Source organism: Phacochoerus africanus, chromosome 8, assembly GCF_016906955.1.
Source record: "Phacochoerus africanus isolate WHEZ1 chromosome 8, ROS_Pafr_v1, whole genome shotgun sequence".
Lineage (NCBI taxonomy): Eukaryota > Metazoa > Chordata > Mammalia > Artiodactyla > Suidae > Phacochoerus > Phacochoerus africanus.
This window is the reverse complement of record NC_062551.1, coordinates 3,765,669-3,790,027: the sequence shown is the minus strand read 5'-3', so window position 1 is coordinate 3,790,027 and position 24,359 is coordinate 3,765,669. Positions and strand designations below refer to the sequence as shown.

At 56.4% G+C, this 24,359-nt stretch overlaps 1 protein-coding gene across 3 annotated transcripts in view; it reads right to left on the bottom strand.

Annotated features, from left to right (window-relative positions):
- The window catches only part of ZDHHC7 (zinc finger DHHC-type palmitoyltransferase 7), a 32,192-nt gene that overhangs the window by 3,649 nt on the left and 4,184 nt on the right, over nucleotides 1-24,359 (bottom strand). Inside the window, exons 1-5 of one of the 3 annotated variants that reach the window (XM_047794057.1) lie at nucleotides 19,209-19,227; nucleotides 13,162-13,247; nucleotides 9,461-9,791; nucleotides 350-474; nucleotides 99-195 (exon numbers count right to left, since the gene is read on the bottom strand). In XM_047794057.1, the coding sequence (XP_047650013.1) occupies nucleotides 99-195; nucleotides 350-474; nucleotides 9,461-9,775 (537 nt within the window). In that variant the 5' untranslated portion in view covers nucleotides 9,776-9,791; nucleotides 13,162-13,247; nucleotides 19,209-19,227. Of the gene's footprint in view, nucleotides 1-98; nucleotides 196-349; nucleotides 475-9,460; nucleotides 9,792-10,178; nucleotides 10,549-13,161; nucleotides 13,248-19,208; nucleotides 19,228-24,359 lie in introns of those variants that run through there. The other 2 variants (XM_047794056.1, XM_047794058.1) reach the window with 2 other exon arrangements.

Below are 24,359 nucleotides of genomic sequence, written 5' to 3'. Positions count from 1 at the left end.
GAGCACCTCTGACTGCAGAAGAAACTCACCGCTCCAGGCAACACTGTAGGTAGAACTCAAAACTCAGGGTAAGTCACTACGCAAATATTTTCACTCACAGTGAAGAGCACAAAAAACCTCTGATTCTTCTCCCCCACGCAGTTGTTCACCCAGGGGCAGTGATGATCCATTTTCCGAATGCATCTTTTGCAAATACTGCAAAGGGAAAAGGGCGAAGTTAGACTTTCAGTCCTCCACACTCTGCAGAAACGCCACCTCACCAACACGGCACAGGTAAGAAGCCGCCGAGGGGGCATCCGGCCTGAGGAGGGGGTACCCGCAGTGCTGGGCGCCCAGGGAAGGCGAGTACCTGCAGTGGTGGGCACGCTCGGGCTTGATGCAGCAGCACTTGGGGCACTTGTAGATCACCTCTCCAGGCTTCAGCTGCAAGCTCTCCATGAATTCCTTTGTAGCGTTTCCTTTGGGTACCGCCCCCTACAGTTTAATAAGAATGTGTTTTAGCTGGGAAGGAGAAAGCTTAAAAAAAAAAAAAAAAAATCGGAGTTCTTGCCGTGGCTCGGCGGTAACAAACCCGCCAAGTGTCCGTGAGGATGTGGGTTCGATCCCTGGCCCTGCTCAGTGGGTTAAGGATCTGGCACTGCTATGAGCTGTGGTGTCAGCTGCAGCTGTGGCTTGGATCTGGTGTGGCTGTGGCTGTGGTGTCGGCTGGCAGCTGTACATCCAATTAGATCCCTAGCCTGGGAACTTCCTTAAGTCAAGGGTGTGGCCCTCGAAAGAAAAAAAAAAAAAAAACAACCATTCAGTCATGCAGGAACTAGTCTTGGGTTTTATTTATCAAAAGATAATTTAGAATGCTGAAACTGTTGTTTCAAGTTTATTACTCTGGCAGGACCAGACGTTTTATTTTCCAAGAAAAATAACAGCACCTTATCCTTCACAAACTGGCACGTCCCCTGGGTTTTTTCTATCTTCGCGCAGGACACACCAGAAGCAAGGTGTCTGCTCGGCCATTCCATCTCAAGGTCAGGAGACCGTCCCCAGGGACACGACAGGGCCCGCGTTCCCTGCTGAGGTGCCCGGGTCCCCGTGAGCTGCTGCAGGGGAAGGCTGAGCACAGCCACCTCTAAAGCGACATGTTCCCCTGTCTGCAAAGTTGCCTGTCTGTGCCAACCCCATCAGGGAGGGCCCCCCACAGTCTGCGACGTGTGGCCCCAGAGAGGGGGGGCAGTGCGTCTGCACCAGACCTCACCCGGGGGACCCGGAGTCCGGGGAACGGAACCAACAGCGGGAGGCCAGAGACCCACGGGCTGTCACAGCGAGGACGTGCGCTCTGGCGGCGGCGGAGACGGGTAACGAAACACGTGTGGAAGATCAGTCCAGGCGCCCTGGTGTGGACTGGGTAGCGGCCTGAGCAGAGCCCACATCTTGAGGTCTGCACACCCCCGTCGGAGCCCACGGAGCCCGTCCTTCGCAGAGACACATGTTTCTGGAGAACAAGCCCCAGCGGGAAGAGCAGGGCAGGGGTGCGGCGACAAGGCCAGCAGGAGGACAGGAAACAGAAGGGCAGGGCGACAGTGAAGGGTGCCGCTGACAGCAGCAGCGCTGGGCCCTGGACGCCGGGTCCGGGCCCTGCAGGGCGAGGGCCATGCCCAGCCCAGGAAAGGCTCAGCAGGCGTGGGAGACCCAGGACCACCGAGGACCACTGTCCCCAGGGAGCGGGACGTGCGGGGAAGCTGTGGGGGGTCAGCCCCAGCATTTCCTAACACTCTGACTGTCTCCTCAATCTAGAAGGTAAAAAAGTTGACAGTGTAAATGCTTGTTTTTGTAAACAAATGGGACCTAATCAAACTTAAAAGCTTTTTGGCACAGCAGAGGAAGCCATACGAAAACCCAAAAAGACAACCTCTGGAACAGGAGAAAATAGTGGCAAACAATGCAACCCACAAGGGCTTACTCTCCACAGTACAAACAATTCAGACAACTCAACAACAAACACCCCATCCAAAAAAGGGCAGGATGGAGTCCCACTGTGGCGCAGGGGAAACGAAATCCGACCAGGAACCATGAGGATGTGGGTTCGATCCCTGGCCTTGCTCAGTGGGTTAAGGAGCCAGCATTGCCGTGAGCTGTGGTGTAAGTTGCAGGTGTGGCTCAGGTCTGGCATGGCTGTGGCTCTGGCGCAGGCTGGCAGCTACGGCTCCGATTTAACCCCTAGCCTGGGACCCTCCATATGTCACAGGTGCGGACTTAAAAAATACCAAAAAAAGGAGTTGCCGTCGTGGCGCAGTGGTTAACGAATCCGACTAGGAACCATGAGGTTGCGGGTTCGGTCCCTGCCCTTGCTCAATGGGTTAACGATACAGCGTTGCCGTGAGCTGTGGTGTAGGTTGCAGACGCGGCTCGGATCCCGCGTTGCTGTGGCTCTGGCGTAGGCCGGTGGCTACAGCTCCGATTCAACCCCTAGCCTGGGAACCTCCATATGCCGTGGGAGCGGCCCAAGAAATAGCAACAACAACAATAACAACAACAACAAAAGACAAAAAAAAAAAAAGAGGAAAAAAGGGCAGAAGGGAGTTCCCACTGTGGCTCAGTGGAAATGAACCTGACTAGTATCCATAAAGACACAATTTGATCCCTGCCCTCACTCAGTGAGTTAAGGATCCAGCGTTGCTGTGGCTGTGCTGTAGGCCAGCAACTGCAGCTCTGATTTGACCCCTAGCCTGGGAACTTCCATATGCCACACCTGTGGCCCTAAACAAACAAACAAAAAGAAAAATGGGCAAAAGACCTAAACAGACATTTCTCCAAAGCCATGGAGACGGCCGGTAGGCACATGAAAAGCTGCTCAACATCACTAATGATCAGAGAAACGCAAATCAAAACTACAACGAGGTACTTACTACCTCACAGCAGTCAGAACAGCTACAATTACTAAGTCCACAAATAACAAACGCCAGAGGGGGTGTGGAGAAAAGGGGACCCTCCTACGCTGTTGGTGGGAATGGAAACTGGTGCAGCCACTGTGGAGAACAGTATGGAGGTTCCTCAGAAAACTATACACAGAACTACCATATGATCCAGCAGTCCCACTCCTGGGCACATATCCAAACCTAATTCAAAAAGATCCACGCACCCCTATGTTCACAGCAGCACGATTCACAACGGCCAAGACATGGACGCCGCCTCAAGGCCCCTCAACAGAAGACTGGGTAAAGATGTTGCAGTAATATGTACACGATGGAATACCACTCAGCGATAAAAAGAATAAAATAACGTCATTCGCAGCAACATGGATGCAACCAGAAATTATATGAAGAGGAGTCAGAGACAGACAAACACCATATGATATTACTAACGTGCGGAGTCTAAAACATGGCACAAATGAGCCTATCTACAGAACAGAAACAGGAGTTCCTGCTGCGGCGTAATGGAACTGACCGCATCTCTGTAGCACCAGGACGCAGGTTCAATCCCCGGCCAGGCACAGTGGGTTAAAGCATGCTGTGTTGTCACAGATGGGGTGTAGGTCACAACAGTGGCTTGGATCTGATCTCTGGCCCGGCAATGTCACATGCCCCAGGGCAGCCAAAAACAAACAAACAAACAAACAAACAAACAGAACAGACTTGTCACTGCCAAGGGAGACGCAGGAGGGAGTGGGATGGACTGGGTGTTTGGGTTAGCAGGTGCCAACTGCGACATTTAGAATGGAAGGCAATGAGGTCCTGCTGTAGAGCACAGGCAACTCTATCCAGTCTGCTGGGAGAGACCATGATGGAAGACAACATGGAAAAGTGTGTGTGTGTGTGTGTGTGTGTCACGAGGTCATTTTGCTGCGCAGCAGAAAATGGCGCAACGCTGTAGATCAACTACATTAAAAAAACCAATGCTGGTTTTGAAACCTACGGAAGAGCGTCAGGTACCACAGTTCGCTCAATTTGCACAACACCCCCAACACCCCCTGGGGTCGTTCCGGTCTCCTCTCAGGCCGGGACCCCAGCCGTGTGTTGCTGTTACGATGGTATGACCTCCTGCAACGTGGTACATCTGCTCCTGGCGAGTCTGGGTCCCACGTCCCATGAGAAGAAGAAGGGGACCAGGTTAACCCCCCCACACCCCTTCATTCTGATGGACACACACGTGCTTTTCCACAGCAGAGCAGGTGACGGACCCCTTCCGGGGAGCCCGACAGCCCACCCAGCCACCCGTTCAAGAGCCGGCCTGTGACTGCTCAGCGCGAGGACGTGCGTGGCCAAGGGGGACACGCAGCGGACACCTGACGACTACAAAGCGGGAAGGCGATCCCTGGTCCTCCGGGGGGCTGCCCACTGACTCGCCCAGCGCCCGAAGCCAGTGGCCCACACGGACACAGAGCGGAGGGCTCGCGGGTCACGGCTGGAGGGGGGCGCCGGCTGCTCTTCCCTGCACCCACCTTCCGCCCCGCTGAGGTGCGGTCCGCAAGTCACGGGTGCACGGAGCCATTTTCAGGGTTTTTTTTTTCTGGAACACGTCCTGCCCGTTGCATCGCAGCCCCAGCTCGGCTTCCCACGGCCCACTGCTCCCCTTCTGCACAAAGTCCTGCTGTTGGCTTTCTCATCGCCGCCCCTTCTAGCGCCTGACTGCTCACAGCCGCGCTCACCCACCCCTGGTCCCCGCAGAGCAGGAAGCCAGACGCCGCCCGGAGGAGCAGCCCAACCACGGCCCGAGTCCAGGGCGGCAGCGCAGGGCACAGCACATGCTCTTGCTGTCTCCCCAGACCTCGCAGTCTGGGCCCCCGGGACCCCAGCCTGGGGCCTCCCCAAGGTCTCCCTCCTGACGTGTGGACACCCCCGGGACAGGGAGCACATCAAGTCACGGCCAGCACTCCAGCGTGGGAGGAGAGCCCCAAAACAAAGGACCGCGTTTCTCCAGCGTAAAAAAATCCCACGGACGGCAAAGAGGGGGCCACGTCAGCCAGACACCGACGAAGGATCTTACTGGGCCCCGAGTCAACAGAAACGAGCAGCAAAGGACCAAGACCTGGAGGAATTCTTGGACGGCTCCGCGCGGCTCTTGGTGCCGCGGCCATGACTTCCTGACGAGCCCTGTGCGGAGACGTACACACACACTTACGGTTTTACCACGTCTGAGGTTTACTTCCAAGTACCCTGGGGATGGAAGAAAGGGGACAGGCGGAAGTATCAGCTGCGCAGCCAGCGGGTCAGGGGCCCACCTGTGCGCACCCGGAAAGCCCTCTGCCTCTGGAACACCTCTGCCAACCAAGGGTCTGGTCTGGACTGAACGAGAGCTGTCAGGCCCGCAGGTCGTGACTCCTGCTTGCGGCCTCCTGTTCAGTCTTGCGTCTGCAAAGCCCACTTGGGCATGTGGCACACGTCTGCTGCAAGGCCAGTGCTTATGAACAGGGCTGGGACCAAAGGACAGCAGGCTCAGGGTGCAGGGCAGCGGGTGGCCTCACACAGAGTCATGCTCCAGTGGTAGACCTGCTCTCTGATCCATCCAGTGTCATGGGCCGCATCCCCCTTCCTGCTCAGTATGCAGGGTCCTCAGAAAACTAAATGCAAAGCTACCGCACGATCCAGCAACCCATGCCCGGGCATCGATCCAGAGAAAACGCTAATTCACAAAGATGCACGCACCCCTCTGTTCACTGCAGCGCTAGTCACAACAGCCGACACGGAAGCAACCTAAATGCCCACCGACAGAGGAAGAGAGCAAGAAGCTGCAAGAAGATGCGGTGCATGTACACATGTGCCACTGCTCGGCCGCAAAGAAGAACGAAGCAACACGGATGCAACCAGAGAGTCTCCTGCTAACTAAGTCAAAGAAGGACAAATATCATACATTCATAGTTGGACTCTTAAATGATCCAGGCCTTCCCGTCGTGGCTCAGCGGAAACGAACCCGACTAGCATCCGTGAGGACACAGGCTCGATCCCTGGCCTCGCCCAGTGGGTTAAGGATCTGGCGTGGCCGCGAGCTATGGTGTAGGTTGCAGACGCAGTTCAGACTCCAAGTTGCTGTGGCTGTGGTCTAGGCCGGCAGCTGTGGCTCAGATTCAACCCCTAGCCTGGGAATCTCCATATGCCTTGGGGCAGCCCTAAAAAGCAAAACTAAACAAACAAAAAGATCCAAATGAACTTATTTACAAAACGAATACGGAGTTCCCTGGTGGCCTAGCAGTGAAGGATTTGTTTGGTGGTGTCACCACAGTAGCTTGGGTTTGATCCCTAGCCCAGGAATTTCTGCATGCTGGGGGGGGGGGGGGGGCAAAGCAAAAAGTGCAAAATAGACACACAGAAGGATCTCTGCTATTTTAGTTAGTTATCTGTTTGTTTATTTTCTTTTGTCTTTTTAGGGCCTCATCCATGGCATATGGAGGTTCCCAGGCTAGGGGTCCAATCAGAGCTGGAGCCACCAGCCTATACCACAGTTCACAGCAACACCAGTTCCTTGGCCCACTGAGCAAGGAACTGGTGTTTGTGAATGCTGGTCAGATTTGTTTCCACTGAGCCACGACGGGAGCTCCTGTGTTTTTTTTAAAAGGCAATATATTTTTTTCTTTTTAGGGTTACACTTTCAGCATGTGGAAGTTCCTGGGCTAGGGGTGAAATGAAGCCACAGCTGCCGGCCCAGACCACAGCCATACCGGATCCAAGCTGCATCTGGGACCTACATTGCAGCTTGCAGAAACACCAGATCCTTAATTCACTGAGCAAGGCCAGGGATTGAACCCGCATCCTCATGGACACTAATCAAGTTCTTAACCCACTGAGCCACAACGGGAACTCCACATCATGTGTTATTTGAAAGAAAAACAGAAAGACTCACAGTCTTTGAAAACAAACAACGTCACCAAAGGGGAGAGGTGGGGGAGGGATGGATTCAGGGTTGGGACTGGCCCAGGTGCCACTGTACATGGAAGGGACGGTCCACAGGGACCCGGTGCCCAGCACGGGAAATCAGCCCTCTGTGCTGACTCCCGTAGGAATGGAGACGGGTGCATGTGCAGCCGAATCGCTTTGCTGTACGGCAGAAATTAACACACTGTCAAGCAACTTCTCTTCAATAAAACTAAAAAAAAAGATGAGCTATAACACGAGGACATGGAGAAGCTGGCACCCTCATGCATGGCAGCCACCATGGACACGTTAAGGTGTGGGGTTAATACATGACGCTGTGATGCCACTCCCAGGTCCACACAAAAACTCGTCCACACAAGTGTTCATGGCAAAATTACCCTTAACAGCCAAAAAGTGGATACCACCCAAGGGGCTGTGAACAGGTGATGCCATGAACAAATGCGCTGCATCCACACAGCAGAACGCCCTTCAGCCATGCCAAGGAAGCAGGCGCTCACCGGTCAAGCCCTGGAAACCAGCGCCGAGACAAAGAGCCAGACAGGCCACACGTCGCAGGATTCCCCTGAGAGGCACCATCCAGAACAGGCAAAGCCACAGAGACAGAGAGCAGAGCACCAGGTGACGCTGGCGGACCCGGGGGGACGGGGCAGGGACAGTTAAGGGGCACAGGCGGTTACGCCCAAAGTCGTGGTGGTGAGAACATATTAAAACCACTGTGAAAGGGTGATCCTGGCTGTGTGTGAATTACGTGGGACCTCACAGCCTCCTCCACCTCGGCACCCCCTCCCCTAAAGCTTCCCCTCCGACTGGCCGTGAATATGCCCATGGGAGCAGGGGCAGGGCCTGAGCACCCCCAGCTTCCTCTTCTCCCCCTGGAGGCCTGACCCCGTGCGCCTCTGTCCGCTCTCTCTGCTGCCGCCGCAGCACCACACCGTCAGGGCCCCAGGCCTCAGAGAGTGGCCGTTCCTGGGATGCGGACCAGAGCGACGGAGGCTGCTCAGAGGCTCGAGCAGGCGGAGCCCTGGTGGTGGCGGCCGTCTCCCGGCACACCGAAACCAGGCTGGGTCTGTCCTGCGCAGGTGTCTGGTGACAAGTGCACATCCATCCACGGTCCCTGGCTGCCAGCGTGCCCGGTGGGACTGGCGGCGGGAGGATCTCCAGCCGGGCTCCTCGTCTCTCCTGACAGGCACTGTTGTCCCCCACCCCACCCGCCCCGCTGCAGCCCAGAGGGAGGCGCTGCTTCATAAAAGAAAAAGAGAAGGCGGCCCTGGACAGTTCCCGCGGGGGCGTCCCGCTGGGTTACAGTCAAACAGCCGACAGCAAGATGAGGCCGCAAAACCACGGGCAGACTCCGCTTCTGAGCGTGGCCCCTAAGTGCTGCTTCTCCCTGCTGTCTGTGGCCTGAGGCCCAAAACCTCTGCGAAGCAAACAAGGTGATGGGGGCACGATGCTGGCACAGCCCGGGACAGAGGCGCTCGGACACAAGGCCATCAACGTGCCAACCACGTTTGGTGAACCGGTTCCTACCAGCAAGTGTATTTGCAGAGTCCTGATCTTATTCGTAACTTCTCGGTACCTATTGAGAGCAAGCCAACCAACAGCCACGCAGCCAGCAGACTTCACACATCAGGAGCCACAACAGGAACTCCTAAAACCACTCTTAATGCTGTGAGAAGACCCTTTTCAAATGCAGCCCCACACGGACCACCGATGCCGGGCCGGGCACACCTGGGGCGCACCGCCACGGATGGCGGGACCCTCTCCCGGGCCTGCAGCTTGCCCTGCCCACCAGGCAACACATCCCTCGGGCTCTGGGCCAGCCTGGAACCCACCATCTGCACTCGGCCTGCCCAGAGGATGTCTCAAAACCAAAACTGCTGAGCAGCGGCGTGACCCCGTGACCATCAGAACACAGGACGCTGGGCACCGCCCTGCCAGAGCTGGCCCCTTTGGATCTCAGGGAGCTGCTCCCCAAGAGCCCCTTAACCTGCCCTCGTTTTCATACACCTGTGTCAGCGCCCGCACCACACCTGCCCCCACCTCTATGGGGCAATCGCTTCCTCCAAAGTCACACCCACACCTGGTGGCGCCACCATCAGTGGGTCCCCGCTCCCTGCCCTGGGTGAACCTTGGCCTTTTACCAGCGAGAATGAGCTGTTTGCTCCAGATTTTAGCTGAGACATAAAAGTAAAAGAAGAACAAAGTCAGAAAGAACGGAGAGATAACAGCCAACCTTTAGTCCAAAGACGTTAAACTAGCTGCGTGTGACCAGGAGACACTGCAAAGGCTGCTGGGCCAGGGAAGTCTAGATGCCCGTCACTCAGCTTCCAGCCCGCTCTTTAGGGAAACAGAATGTTTACACGGGGAGGGATTACGGCCACTGTCCAGACGGAGCTCTTCATTTGAAGAGACGGCCAGCGGGAAAGCTGTCCGCGCGCACACGGCATTGCTCTGACTCAGGTGATGTCTGCTCTCCGCTTAAGGCACGAGGAGCGCTGCCCGCCCGCCCCCGGGACCGCGGGAGCCCCCCAGGGCCCCCTGCGTGCGGCGGCCGCGCCCCCCGCGCCCAGGCGGCAGGAGCCCAGCGGGCGGGTACTCACGGGGTCGGTGAGCATGGTCCTCAGGTGCGAGGACAGGGCGAGCACCGCCAGGCAGTTGAAGGAGACGCCGTTGAGCACGGCGTACCAGAAGTCCTTGGACGGCAGCAGCATGACGAAGGTCACCACGAAGTCGGCGTACACCACCAGGAGCCACGTCAGGACGGCACAGACCACGCCGCAGCCGTCGCGGATGAACCAGACCCTGTCTGCCCCGTCGGCCTCGGAGGACGAGGACGGCGCGGAGTCGTAGGCGTCACCTTCGGTCAGCAGAGGGTGGTGCTCGACATCCCGGAGCCGGTGTCCCGGTGACGGCATGGTTTCCCGGCGCACCCTGGGGCGGCACACACAGCGTGAGGCTCGGGGACACACCAGCCCCGGCCGCACGGCTAAGGCGGCACCAGCTCCCGACCCGGCGGAGATGAAGCCCGGGGACCACTGCCACCAGCGCGGCCCGCCGACAGCGCCAGGGCCCCCGTGTCCGCGCGGACGGACAGCTGGCGGACAGGCCCGCAGCTGTGACCCGGCTGTGGTCCCCGTCCCTCCCGGCCTGCCCGCATTTCTCCCTCGGTTCGCCTGGGACAAGGGGGCGTGTGCTGAGGCCCTCGGTGGCTCTGCACCTTCTCTCCGCCGGCCCCGAGCCCCCCCTCGCTCTGCCTTCAGGAGGGTTCCTTCCCTTAGTAACCCACCCTTCTGATGCTTCCCCCTCTTCCTCAAGCACCTGACACCCGAGGACACCGCGGGCCCGCAGATACTGAAGAAAACCTGGCCCTCATCCCAGCAAAGGTCTCGCTGCTGCTTTCAACCTGAGCCTCCTCTCCTGGGGTCTGACGGAAGAGCGCCGACAGTCCCGACAGACACGCGGAAAGCGAGTCCGTTCGTGTGGCCTTAGGCGCCCGTGTAGGGACTGGAAAACGCCACCGGTGCTTCACCAAATGGCTCCGGTGCTTTCTGGACCCAGACAGCAGCTCCCGAGCAGCAGCAGGAGCGCCGAGAGCGGTGCCGGGCTCGGGTCGGACAAACAGCATGGACTTTGGAATCTGGGTGTGACCCTTGCCTGAACTGCAACCGGAGCACAGTCATTATGAAAACATTTACCCACTGCATGAATTTGCTGATGAGAGTGCCTGCGGTAAATATTTTGCAGAATTCCCTCTTGATACCAAGATACAGATGTGCACGGAGAGAGCCGGTTCCCCACACTCTGCTCTTCGACCAAACAGCTTTAAAACTATTCAGGTGAAACAAGACACCACAGATGAGAACACGGGCAGACCTGAACCAGCCGTTCCTCCGCCGGCGTGTCCTGGGCCCTGTGCCTCTGCCGGGTACTGCCCCCCTGCCCCCGCCCTCCAGGGCCTGATGTTTCTCTCCTCCAAGCAAGTCATCCTATTCCCGCTGTGGTTCGACGGATCGGCGGCGTCTAGGCCGTGCGGGGACACAGGTTCCATCCCCGGCCCAGCAGTGGGTTAAAGGAGCGGGTGTTGCCACAGCTGTGGCATAGGTCACGACTGCGGCTCAGATCTGACCCCGGCCCGAAAACTCCACGTGCCACAGGATGGCAAAAAAAAAAAAAAAAAAAAAAAAACAAGACCAGCAAAAGTCTTCCTGAGGACACAGCCCTCCTCTCTCTGAAGAGCGCCCTCTGAAAGGCCTCTGCGCGCCAGGCACGACCACCTGGAGAGGATGGGGGGCAAGGTTCCGTCTATACCACCTGATTCCATCCAAGGGCCGAGAAAGGGCTGCCTGCAACTCACCACACCCTCTGTCTCGAGAGCTGCCTGGGAGCAAGGCCGGGTCTCCCCTCCGGGCTCCCCGACGGAGCCGCCCAAGCACATGTGTTTTTACAGGCAGGAGCAACACGAGCCCAGTGCCCCTCTGAGGTCCGAACAGCGTCCTGGTGAGTCGACAGAAGTTCCGAGCAAATCGCAAACGCCCACCCTGGCCTCAAGTGGACAGATTCCTCCGAACAGCGTCCCTCTGCAGTGTGGTCACTTCTTATGCAGGCCACGTCCTGTGAGAAACGGGGGCAGAGCCCCGTGTCCAGAGACACACTGGCCTTCTGTACACATGTGCTCAGCCTGCATCTGTCCAGAGGTCAGGACCCAGGCGTCTTCTGAACGCCTGGACCGGTTCTGCTCAACATTTTGGCCCAGGCACTGGCCAGAGTGGCTGCCGAGAGCAGGACACAGGCCCGTGGCCGCAGGCCTCCCTGGAGCGCAGGTGGCGGCTCTACTTGAGAGGAAGAGTGAACACAGACACCAACGCTGGGGAGCAGGACAGCCCTCAAAGCAGCTCAGGACGCAGTGCACGAGAAGGCAGAGAAGGCACCCTGACGTCCCAAAGTCAATTCGTCTTCAAGAGAACAATCACTCGGCATTCCCGTCGTGGCTCAGCGGTTAATGAACCCGACTAACATCCATGAGAACGCAGGTTCAATCCCTAGCCTCACTCAGTAGGTTAAGGATCCAACGTTGTCGGGAGCTGTGGTGTGGGTCGCAGACGTGGCCCGGATCCCGCGTTGCTGTGGCTCTGGCTGTGGCTCTGGCGTAGGCCGGCAGCTACAGCTCCGATTTGACCCCTCGCCTGGGAACCTCCCTTAGGGTGCGGCCCTAATTAAAAAAACATTTTTTAAATTTAAAAAAACACAAAGAAGGCCATCACTGAACAGAGTGAGGTCAGGCTGGACACAGCCAGGGGCGGGCCTTGAGGGCAGGCGCCCGGCTGAGTCACGGCACTTGCCCGCGTCGGTGCCAACAGGAAGGGAGGGAGGAAGTGAAGAAACAACTCCTTTACGCTGAACTCGTCTAAACCACAGGGAACAGAGCCGAGGGCCGGCAATCCGCGACGCAGCCCGGGGCGGCGCGCCCCCCCACCCGATGCCAGGCGCTGCCGATCTTCCCCTCCTCCTGAAGGTCGTTTCTGAGAAAAACCTGAAAGCACCGCGCCGTGGCCGACGGTCAGCAGATGCCACATCATCGTCTCTCCACTTTCAGAGTCCATCTGGGCGCTCCCATCGTGACTCAGCAGCGAGCAAACCCGAAGAGCACCCATGAGGACGCGGGTTCGACCTCGGGCCTCACTCAGTGGGTGAAGGATCCAGTGTGGCCGTGAGCTGCGGTGTAGGTCACAGATGCGGCTCAGATCGGGCGCTGCTGTGGCTGTGGGGGAGGCCGGTGGCTACAGCTCCGATTGGACCCCTAACTTGGGAGCCTCCATATGCCGCAGGTGTGGCCCTAAAAAGTCAAAAGAAAAAAACCGAGTCCCCTTAATGGGACTTGGTCTATCCCCTTGTCAGGCAAAGCTCCTTCCGCCGAGCACGGACAACACGGCGGGTCTCCAGCATCGAAAGGGGACAACCCTGCAAGAGAGCCACCCCCACTCCCGCAGCCCCCATCCTGAAGCCTCTGCTAATGACTTAGCAATTCACGCAGGGCCTCTTCCTTCGGACTCTCCTTTTTTTTTAACGGCCGCCCCCATGGCATATGGAAGCTCCCGGGCTGGGGATCGAACCTGAGCCACCGCAACTGTGGTGAGTCGTGAGCAAACGCAAACAACAGGTGACGAGAACGGCTTCCTTGTCCCCACCGACCACCTGATCCACCGGCGCCGCCTCTTTGGCGATGAACGAGCCGGCGTCTGCTGTGGAGGAGGAAGCCACACACCCACCGCGGCACACACGCCCAGAGAAGAGCCGCTCTTACCTCACAAGGTATTTCTAAACATCACGCGAACAGCCTGTGCCTTTTCCTCAGGATCTGAAGGTGCATACTGCCCTAGGTGAGCGGATCTGAAAGATGATAAAATCGGATTAGGAAAGGTATTATTTTATGACAAAAGTGGGCAGTATTTCCCAATGGCTGATGAACTTTTTGAGCCCATGTAACCAACAAAATGCTTCCCACGTAAAGTTCTGTTGTTCGGAACTCTCGTTAACTGTGACATCATGACCCCCTAAGTTTTCGTTACGAGTTAAGTTTACCGTCAATCCTGAAACCTAAGTAATTTGTTTTAAACCTGTCCATTTTACCCTATTACTTTAGCCCTGGTTTTAACAAATCTGTAAGCTAAAACCCCTTGAGAAAGATCTCCCTAGGAATAATCCAGACCAAATCTGGCCAACCTTCACTTCAAGTCAACAACCATCCTGCCAGCCAGGGCAGAGGAAGTACAGAAAAGAGCAGAGGGCATGGAGCCCCCCGGGTGGGGGGGGGGAGAGGGGAGGCCAGAGGGGAGAGGGCACGGGCCCCGGGGGAGAGAGGGCACGGGCCCCGGGGGAGAGAGGGCACGGGTCCCAGAGGGGAGAGGGCACGGGCCCCGGGGGAGAGAGGGCACGGGTCCCAGAGGGGAGAGGGCACAGGCCCCGGGGGGGAGAGGGCACAGGCCCCGGGGGGGAGAGGGCACGGGTCCCAGAGGGGAGAGGGCACAGGCCCCGGGGGAGAGAGGGCATGGGCCCCGGGGGAGAGAGGGCACGGGCCCCAGAGGGGAGAGAGCACGGGCCCCAGAGGTGCAGGTACATCTCCCGCTGGGCTACTCAGAGGAGACGTAGCATAAGGCAAGCACCCACCTGGCCCAAGACAAAAGGCCTAAAGACAACCAAGGGACGGGGGCAAAGAGGTCTGATTCCTGCCAGGTTTCCCAAGGGCCACCAGGACATGCACCACGGACACAGGCCTGTCTCGTTCTTAAACAGGAATGAGCGGCCAGCAGTCAGGTGCTGTGGAGAAAACCAGACAGGACTCACGAGAGAAAGAGCCGCGGACGCAAGAGGAGGAAACAGGAGCCAGAGCAGGTGTAACACCAGAGGAGCACCTTAGGGAGAAATCAGAGACTGCATCTGCAAACCTCAAGAACATTCTGACAACGTCCTAGTAATTGAAAAATGAGAAAATGACGGCAGAATGTTTAAATCTTAAACCCAGGGTCAGCAGAGAGAGTAGGGCAATCGCCCAGGAAGAAACGCTGAACAATCAGGGGTTTGGGATTAACGGAGACACCCCGTGGAGTGGGTGACAGGAGACAGACCGACGGGACCGCGCTCGACACCCCGTCATAACCGACAGCGGCAAATGCGAAAGAGCATTCTATGTGTGTATGCATAACTGAATCCCTTTGCTGTACGCCCGAAACTAACACAACACTGTAAATCAAACATTAAGAAAATTATGTTGGCGTTCCCATCGTGGCGCAGTGGTTAACGAATCCGACTAGGAACCATGAGGTTGCAGGTTCGATCCCTGGCCTGGCTCCATGGGTGAAGGATCCGGCGTTGCTGTGAGCTGTGGTGTGGGTCACAGACGCGGCTCGGATCCCTCGTTGCTGTGGCTCTGGCGTAGGCCGGCAGCTACAGCTCCGATTCAACCCCTAGCCTGGGAATCTCCATATCCCACGGGAGCAGCCCTAGAAAAGACAAAAAAAAAAAAATTATGTTTTACTGTGATGCTGGGTTCAATCCCTGGCCCAGGAGCTTCATATGCCACATGTACAGCAAAATAAAATAAAATAAAAATTTTAAAGGACCAACAGGAAGAACTTAGGAGGGAAAATCAGAGGCCACCAGATGCACCAATCCAGAAGGGTCTACTGAAGGCGGCCCAGCCGCACGGCCACCCTGAGTGCCGGGCGCCCCGGGTGCCTCACGGCCGGCCCAGCGCTTTCACCCCGTATCCTTCCCAACACCACCGTCCTGCTCAGCAAACCCACAGGCGGCGTCCGTTTTCTGAAACCAAGACCCCGACTAGGACACCAAGGGGCTGGTGTGGACGGGGGCAGGGGGACAGGGTCTGGGGGATCACGGGGCGGGCAGGCCAGGCTCCCCGGCCTCCGCCTCCAAACATCCTCTGGGTCCTCCCCGGGCCGGGCTGCTCGCTGCCTCCCAACCAGGTGTGCCCCTCCCCGGGGTGCCCGGCCCACCCATCCCCGCCAGCCTCCCCAGGACCCCACTCTGCAGCCCCCCTGGCCTGTCCCAGCAGCTGCACACCAGAGGCTTGCCTGTCACAGCGGCGGCTCCGAGTGCCCTCTGAACTTTTTAATAACCAACGCGGCTGTGACTCACAGGTGCTTAAACTAATGCAGCTGACTTTGGATAGGGCATTTCTAGACAGTAACTTTATTCACTATTTGCGCAGTGGCCAGTAACTTTAAATGCCAAATAACATAACTTAATTGTGCCTAATAATATTTTTCCAACTTTCATTCACAGTCATTTTGTATCTGTTATTAGCACTGTTCTAAAAGAAAGCTGGCTTTGCAGAATACAGGACTGCCCATCATAGGCCCCAGGTGTACAGCCGAATCTCTACAGTAAGGCCAAATCCACGGTTACTTCTACAATTTTTTTGGTTGCACCCATGGCTTGTACAAGTTCCCAGGCCAGGACCGAACCCACGCCATAGCAGCCACCTAAGCCCCTGCAGTGACAATGCCAGATCCTTGACCTGCTGTGCCACAACAGAACTTCTCTTATAAATTTTAAAAAGTCACCACAACAGCAACCACTTTGGGAGGCCAGAAAGCGGTCTGGCACTTTCTCAGAGTGAAACCAACACTGACCCCGTCGTCAGCAACGCCACTTCTAGGGAGTCTCTTCAAGGTGACTATGAACGCAAAACACGCACACAACTGTTCACGGCTGCTTCATTCACAACACTCAGCAAACCAGAAAGAGCCCAGCCGGTCCTCCCAAGAGATGAATGCCCAACGGGGCTGGATATTCCGGTTTTTCAAGCAGGGCCAGCGCTGTCCTCATAAGGCCCTGCAGCCAGCCCTTCTCCGCTCCACACAGAGGGGGCCGGTGGGATTACGGCTAAATCTCAAAAACATCAGGCTCAGTGAGTGACCAGACACAAGAATACATACAGGATGAGTCCAGCTACACGGCCCTCTAACAAGTGAAATAATTTATTTCGGAAGAAATCAGAACAGGGTTTGAGCACAGAGGGGAATGATAAGAGCCTAAGGTAACTTTGAGACTGTTTGCAGTGAGAGGTTCTTGTCTCATCGCAGAAGGAATCCAGAGAAAGGGAAAGCGAGGGTTTATTTCAGAGTGACTGCCCTCTCGGCGGGACAGCGGGCAGGCAGGGGGCAGCGGCCCTGCGGTGGTTCCCAGGGCGAGCTGGGTTAGGAGGGGCAGACCGATGAGGGGCGGGGGAAGGGTTGTGTCCTTATCTAGCCTCCATCAGACATGCATAAAGGCCCTTCGTACCTGCAAGGCTGTTATTATTGCAGGGAGGGCATAATGGGTCACAGATCCCATTCCACTCTTGAGATTCCGTTCCTATCTCTCGTTATCTGCCTCCAGGACACTTATCACCCTAAAAGGTGCAGTTTCCTGTCAGCCTGGAGGTTCCAGCTTTTCTCTGTCTGCCCGTGGACCCCACTGTCTACAAGATGCACAGCTTCCTGCCCCCTGGCCTGTGCCCCCCATTCTCTGCTCAGACCAGCTACCTGCCTGCTCTAACTGGCTGATGCAAAGTCCTCTGTCTGGACAGAGCAGCAGGCTACGCATGCATGTGCACTGTCAAAACAAAATTCAACCAGCTGTTAAAAAAAGCCCAACAACCATGAAGTACACACTTAAAATTATGCATTTCATCGAACACTAATTATGCCTCAATATAAAAAAAAAAAAAAGAGTAAGAGAAAAAATAACCAGCACAGGTACGTGTGCAGGTGTAAGAGGTGTAAGAGCAGCCAAGTTCCAGGTGTTTTCTCCCTACAGACTCTGCTCTCAAGAGCCAGACCCTGTGTCAGGGCCGCTTTTAACACCATCTTCTGGTAGGTTTCTCAAGAAGTGCTTCCTTCTTCCCTTTTTCTCCCGTGCCCATAAACAGAAAATGTATTTCTCATAAACAAACTGAAAACAAGTAAGTAAACAAAAGACATCAGTATTCTTTTTTCTTTTTTTTTAGGGCCGCACCTGCGGCATATGGAGGTTCCCAGGTGATGGCTGCAAACCTATACCATGGCCACAGCAATGCCAGATCCAAGCTGCATCTGTGACCTACACCACAGCTCAGGGCAACGCCACTGGGCACTCGTTAACCCACTGGGCGAGGCCAAGGATCGAACCCCCAACCTCACGGCTCCTAGTCGGACTTGTTTCTGCTGTGTCACAACGGGAACTTGGCATCAGTATTCCTTAGTGTATCAGCTAACCGCAAAGAAAGACTCAGGATACTGTTATTTTCACTACTGAGATAAAAAGAATGTCTATCCTAGAGTCTGGTAATCGTGTGCACATTAAAATGCTTTTTAAACCCATCACTGTTTTACTCTTCACACACCCACTGGTGACCTATTAAAAAAAAACAAACAAAAAAACCCAGAAATGAGCAAATATCTGCATCAGGCGCAGAGAAGCCTAAGAAGCAAACACAGCCCCACAAGAGATCTTTTTAATGCAGACGTGGGGGCGGGGCCTCCAAGCTCCAGCGCCACTCAAGGCCCCAAAGAGGCAGGATGCGCCACCAGCTGGAACTTCAGCCCACAGGCGCTCACGAACCAGAGAGGTGGGACTCAGGCCCGGAAATAACATGCTAAGTGCTGTGCCCGAGTGAGAGGCGGGTGGTGCTGAGGGAGCGAGGTGACACGGCTGTGTCCAGAGGAACCAGAGAACGCATCCAAAAGGAAGGCAGGAGCGGGCCACCCACCCACAAGATTTGCGCAGGAGGCGGCCGTGTGAGAGGCGGGAAAGGGCAGCCTAGGCTGCAGGCCCCGGGCCCCAGGGAGGGCGGGGAGGCGGGAGGAGCGGCTGGGCCTGCAGACAGGGCTCCCGAAGGCCAAGGAGCCAGGAATTCCACACTTGATGCCACGCCCAAGGGAGAGGATGTTTTAAAGATACCTGGTGACAAAGTGAGATACCTAAAATGGAAGGGGAAGCCAGGCCGTCAGGAGGCACAGCCCGGCCCCAGAGCAGAGGTGACGGAGGCAGGGCCAGGAGGGGAGCAGGGGCCAGGAGGGGAGCAGGGGCCAGGAGGGGAGGGTCAGAGCCCTGGGGCAGGAGGGAAGCCTGGGGCAGTCCACACACAGAAGCGGTGCCAGGACCTCTCCCAGCAGTGTCAGTAAACGCACAGGAGCTTGGAGACTGGGTGGCGAGAAAGTGAAGAAACACATTTTTTAAAATGCAGTCACTGAAGGACGTATGTAGCCAGAAGGAAAAACACATGTTTCTCAATTCCCCCTCTCACTTTAAGCTTGGCTTCCCCATTTTATAGATGAGCCACCGGGGAGCAGCCCGAGGTCACGGTTAGTCCCGAGACCCGCCGGGACCCTACCCGCTGCATCCTGGTTTGACCACGGCACACGTTTCAACAGCCCAGGACAGCCCCAAAGTGAGTTAACGCCAAAAAACGAAGAATACACGCCAGCTAAGCCCACTAAACAATCAGACGAAGAAACTACAAGCCAAGAGGTCCTGTTTTTCTCTATTTTTATGCTTATCTGAGCTCTCTCTGCAACTACAAAAGCATGCAGCCTCACTTTATCTGTTTTGAAAGAAGGAGGGTCCCAGTTTGCAGACTCAGGGGCCGAGGGCTGACAGAGCAGAGGGACAGCGTGCTCTGCACAGAGGCTGGAGGCGGGCTGTGCGACGTGGAGGGAGTGACGAGACGAATAAGGAAGGAGGGCGGCGAGAAAGGACCGCCACGCGGCGCCGCGGGCCAGGCGGGGCTGCAAACCTGCAGCTTCCACACAGCGAGGGGGACGGCTGGGCCTTTCACCCCCACGTCCAGCCCCGCACCCAGAGGCTTACAAGGGGCTGGAGATCAAACAGCGTCAGGACGAAGAGCAGCAGCCTGAGAAGCCAGGTGACAAAACTTCAAGGAACTGGAGTTCCTGGGGGACTGAGAACCAGGCCTAGAGGATGTGACGAGAGAGCCTGGGCGGCCTGGGGACGGAGGCTGGGTCCGCAGGTGTCTGTGTTTATTCTCTTCAATGGAGCTCCCTGGCCCACCTGTCATCGTGAGCATAAGGTCCATGCGCTCCTTTTCCTGTTACCTTCTCCATCTGCTACGATGTAAGACAAAACATAAGGCTATAGGGGGAACTTCATTTTATTTTGGTTTTTTTTTGGGGGGGGTGCACCTGCAGCATATGGAAGTTCTCAGGCTGTGGGTGGAATCAGAGCTGCAGCTGCAGGCCTACACCACAGCCACAGCCACACCGGATCCTTAACCCATGGAGTGAGGCCAGGGATCGAACCTGTGTCCTCATGGATACTATCAGGTTCAGTCCCACGGAGCCAGGACGGGAGCTCCTATAGGGGGATTTTTACAAATCAGAGGAAGTGCAATTTGGGATAACCTAAGATCTCACGCAGTCTGTGCTCCGCAGAAGGGGAGGGGAGGGGGGGCGGTGACAGGCACATACATCGTGGGCGGGTCCCCAGCCTGAGTGACAAGCTGCCAGGATGGGGCCTGCTCGGAGGAGTGAGGAGAGGCAGGCTCCTTCCTCCTGCACCTGGTCGGCATGGGGCCTTCAGATCGTCCACCCCTGTGCATTCGCTGCAAGGGCAGCCGCGTTCGTCAGTGTTCTCTCCGTCCACGTGCAGTCAGCAAAGATTCGGCTGGTGCCTGCAAACCAGACCAGCAGCGCATGCCCTAAGAACCACTGTCTTCTTCGCGAATGACTACATCTGGAGAACAGAGTATCAACCTTTAAAGTGACCACAACACACACTGGACTGCTGGGCTAACGGAAGCCGCGTCTCAGCAGGACGCCAGCGCACTCTCTGTGCTGTGAGTGGTCACCTTATTTATTACTTAGCCTTTCCAGAAAGTCTTTTGCAGTCAGGTAGAAGATGGCAAACTGAGCAACACACCAGAAGGAGCCAAGGCTCTGGGAGAAGAAAGTTCTTTGGGGGGCGGGGGCTCTCCTTCCCCCCCCCAGCCACTCCGGCCTCTCCCCAGGCCCTTCTCTCTCACAGAAAGCTGGATGGCACACGCGTGTCCAGGCTGGGCCCGGGGTCTCAGCTTTGCTACACGCTCCCCACGTGGTGTCACAGGACCTCGGTTCCTGCAGTGAGAACAGATTCCCACACCAATAATCCACCGCCAGGGGTTCCAGGCGGCCAGTCCCCCGCTCCTCGTGGGGTCAGAACAGAAAGAGCCCTGCCGCCAGGGAGCTCTCACCCCACTCCTCCCGGCTCAATAAACCACCACCGTCTAGATGCCAAGGTCACACCCGGAGGGCCCCTGGCTGCCTTCTTTCCCCACCTGCCGGAGCCGGGGCCTGCGCAGACCAGGGCTGGTTCTAGACTCACTGCCGCCCCCTCAGCCACAACCCACTCCGGCTCAGCGCCCAGTCAGTCTCTCCAGGTGGAGGTCCTCACAGGCTAAAGCCCCTGCAGTTAGAATAAAATCCAAAGGCCCCCTGTGGCCACACAGCACCCCCCTCCGCCAGCCTGGGGCCTCTGCCATCGCCTGGACCCACGGCCCCTGCCATACCCGGCACCCCGCACCTCCGCCAGTACTTGCTGCCTGAGAGAAGCCAGAGCAGAGAGGAGCAAGGACGTCAAAGCGGGAGCCCTGGCCCTGGTGGGGTGGGGCAGTCCAGGGAGCCCCCATGGGGTCGGGGGGGGGGGGGCAGTGTGGACGGGGAGGGGGAGAGGGGGAAAGCACAAGGCAGGGCTCCCCTGGGGAGTCTGGTTTCAGGAGGAGGCGGCCGAGGCAGTCCCACCGGACGGGCACACATCCACCAGAGCGCCCAGCTTTGTCCCTGGACTAGGGCCCCGGCCTGGCTCTGAGAGCAAACCGAACAGCTCTTTTAAAAACCCCCCAACCTAGTAGCCAAACCCTCAAGAATTCCAAATCCAGAGACAAAGAAACGCCCAGAGATCCCAAGACCTTCAAGTCCCAGGGAGGAACAGAGCCTGAACTGGGCTGGAGACTCCCAGCCTCTTCCCCTATCTTCCTGCCAGGCCCTCTTTGGTTATTAGCAAATGAACCTTTTATCTATTTTTTGTCTTTTCAGAGCCGCACCTGCAGCATATGGAAGTTCCCAGGCAAGGGGTCTAATAGGAGCTGTAACCACTGGTCTATATAACACAGCCACAGCAACGAGGGATCCGAGCCACGTCTATGACCCACACCACAGCTCATAGCAATGCCGGATCCTTAACCCACAGAGCGAGGCCAGGGATCGAACCTGCGTCCTCATGGATGCTAGTCAGGTTCGTTAACCGCTGAGCCACGACAGGAGCTCCGCACATGAACTTTTTAATATCAGACGCGTCCAAACCTGCGACACTAGGCACATCTGACAGGCTCACAGGTGAACTCGCCCTCTGATGCGCGTCAAGGGCGAGGTGAGATGCTGGAACGGGACAGGAAAGGCCGACTCCCCAACACCCGCCCGCTGGGTATACGTCCCCCACTAACCTAAACATGAGGCGAGCGTCTGGCCATGAGGAGATGGAGCCTGGAGGTGAAGTAACTCGCCCAAGTTCACGGCCAGTAAAGGGTAGAGTCAGGACTGTTTTGACTCCAAAGCCCACGTTCTTCCAATACAACGCGGCGCCTCCCAGGGCACTAGGTTTCAGAAAATGCCTTTTGTAACAAACAAATGGAGTGTGGGAAACGGGAACCGCTAAGAATGCAAAACATTCTGACCAAGAGATCCTGTAAAAGCCTGTCTCAAGAGAACCTGGACGCTCCCCTATCCTGATGCCCCCAGCTTACTCGGGGGCAGCAAACACATCACGCCCTTTCCAGAGTGAACCACACCACCAGCTTAGCACAGAGCTGGCCTCTCCGCCGGAATTAAGCAACCTTAGCATCCCGACCCGGCTCCCTTGGCTCCTTCCTGAGGCCCTGACACGCCCTCCTTGCAGCTCTGCCCTGCCCCGTCCCACCTTCCCCACCCAAGCTTATGCGCCTCACCTCTGCAGCATCCTAACCAACAGAGACCCCAAACCCCGGGACCACGGCAGTCAAGGCGCCACTGAATCCGGCTGGCCTGCCCTCCAGGCTCATCCGTGTGGCGTTCACGCCTCTGTGCTGCTGCTCCCACTGCTTCCTCCCGTGGGAAGACTCTCCCTGGCAAAATTCTTCATCCACCATTTACCAAGTGCCTGCCTCACACAGGGTGCTGCAGGGAAGCCTATGTGCTTTCATGACTGTGAAGGGGCCGTACCAAAACAAGACACTCTATGGCCCCCAAGAGTCTGGATTTTATGAGACCATTGATAAAATTCTACTGCAGATGTTTCAAGCATGGAATGAAGTTGTCGGTAAGACAAGGAGTTCCCGACATGCAGCAGCGGAAACGAACCCAACGAGGAACCATGAGGTTTTGGGTTCAGCTCCTGGCCTTGCTCAGTGGATTAAGGATCTGGCGTTGCTGTGAGCTGTGGTGTAGGTCACAGACGTGGCTCGGATCCCACTGTGCTGTGCTGTGGCGTAGGCCGGCAGCTGTAGGTCCGATTGGACCCCTAGTCTGGGAACCTCCATGTGCTGCAGGTGGGGCCCTAAAAAGCAAAAAAAAAAAAAAAAAAAAAGGACTCAGCAAGCAAAAACAAGAACAGGTGTGTAGACAGAGGCAAAGAAATTAGTGAAAGAGCAGAAAATCAGAGGCAAGTGAGAGTTGACAACTACACTCCTGTCCCATGACCAGCAGGTCAACGTACAGCCACATGTGGGCGCTGGGAAGGAGGTGTCCTCTCTTGCTCAGGGGCGAGGGGAACAGTGCGGGGCACTCAGAGACCCCGCAGCCAGAAAGAGGCAAAGGTGAGAGAACTCTCCCAGCGGCCTCTGTCTGCTCGGGGATCTAGAAGGCAGTCCCTCGTCAATGGGAAAGCAAAAAAGCGTGTGTGCATCTCTGTGCACACAACTATTTACACACACTGTGCACGCGCGCACACGGACATAACTTTTAATTGGGGAAGAGCAGATACACGACATCAAGTCTCAAGCGTACGACAGGCACCGTCTGTAAAGGCTACATTCCATTTAGAGTTATTATAAGATGCCAGTAAGATTCCCCATGTTTCACAATCTATCCTTGAAGCTTGTTTATTTTACATAATAATTTGAACCTCTTAATCCCCGACCCGTCTTGCCCTTCCCTCCCTCCCTCTCTCCACTGTTAACCACTAGCTCGCTCCCCCTATTTGGGACACTGCTCTATTTTCAGAGGGAAAAAAAAATTGTTTTTGCTTGTTTGCTTGTTTGTTTTTGCTTTTTTGGGCTGAACCCGTGGCATATGGAGGGTCCCAGGCTAGGGGTCAAATCACAGCTGTAGCTGCTGGCCTACACCACAGCCACAGCAAGGCCAGATCCAAGCCACGTCCGTGACCTACACCACAGCTCATGGCCACACCGGATCCTCAACCCAGTGAGCAAGGCCAGGGATCGAACCCGCGTCCTCAGGGATACTAGTCAGATTCGTTTCTGCTGAGCCACAGCAAGAACTCCAATTTGGGGGTCTTTTTTTTTTTAATGTCTGTACCTGCAGCATGTGGAAGGTCCCAGGCCAGGGACTGAATCTGAACCTGAGCTGTGACCTATGGCACATGTATGGCAATGATGGATCCTTTAACCCACTGTAACCCACTGTGACAGGCCGAGGATCACACCCGCACCTCAGCAATGACTGGAGCCACTGCGGTCGGGTTCCTAACCCACCGCACCACAGTGGGAACTTCTAAAAACATTTATCTTTACAGAAGGTACCATGAATGAAGGATGCTGTATAATAAAGAATTTGACCTTGTTCAAGAGGAGGGCTCGGCTTTGTCCTCCGCTGACAATGTGAGTGGGGCGGCCCCACCAGAAGGACCACCAGTGTGATTTAGGGGGAAGCTCTGGGCCACGGAGTATCAGCTGACTGCAAACTGAGATCAACCATGTGGGAAGTCAATCAATCAATCAATCCTGCCTGTGTAAGAGAAGCCCCAAAAGACTCC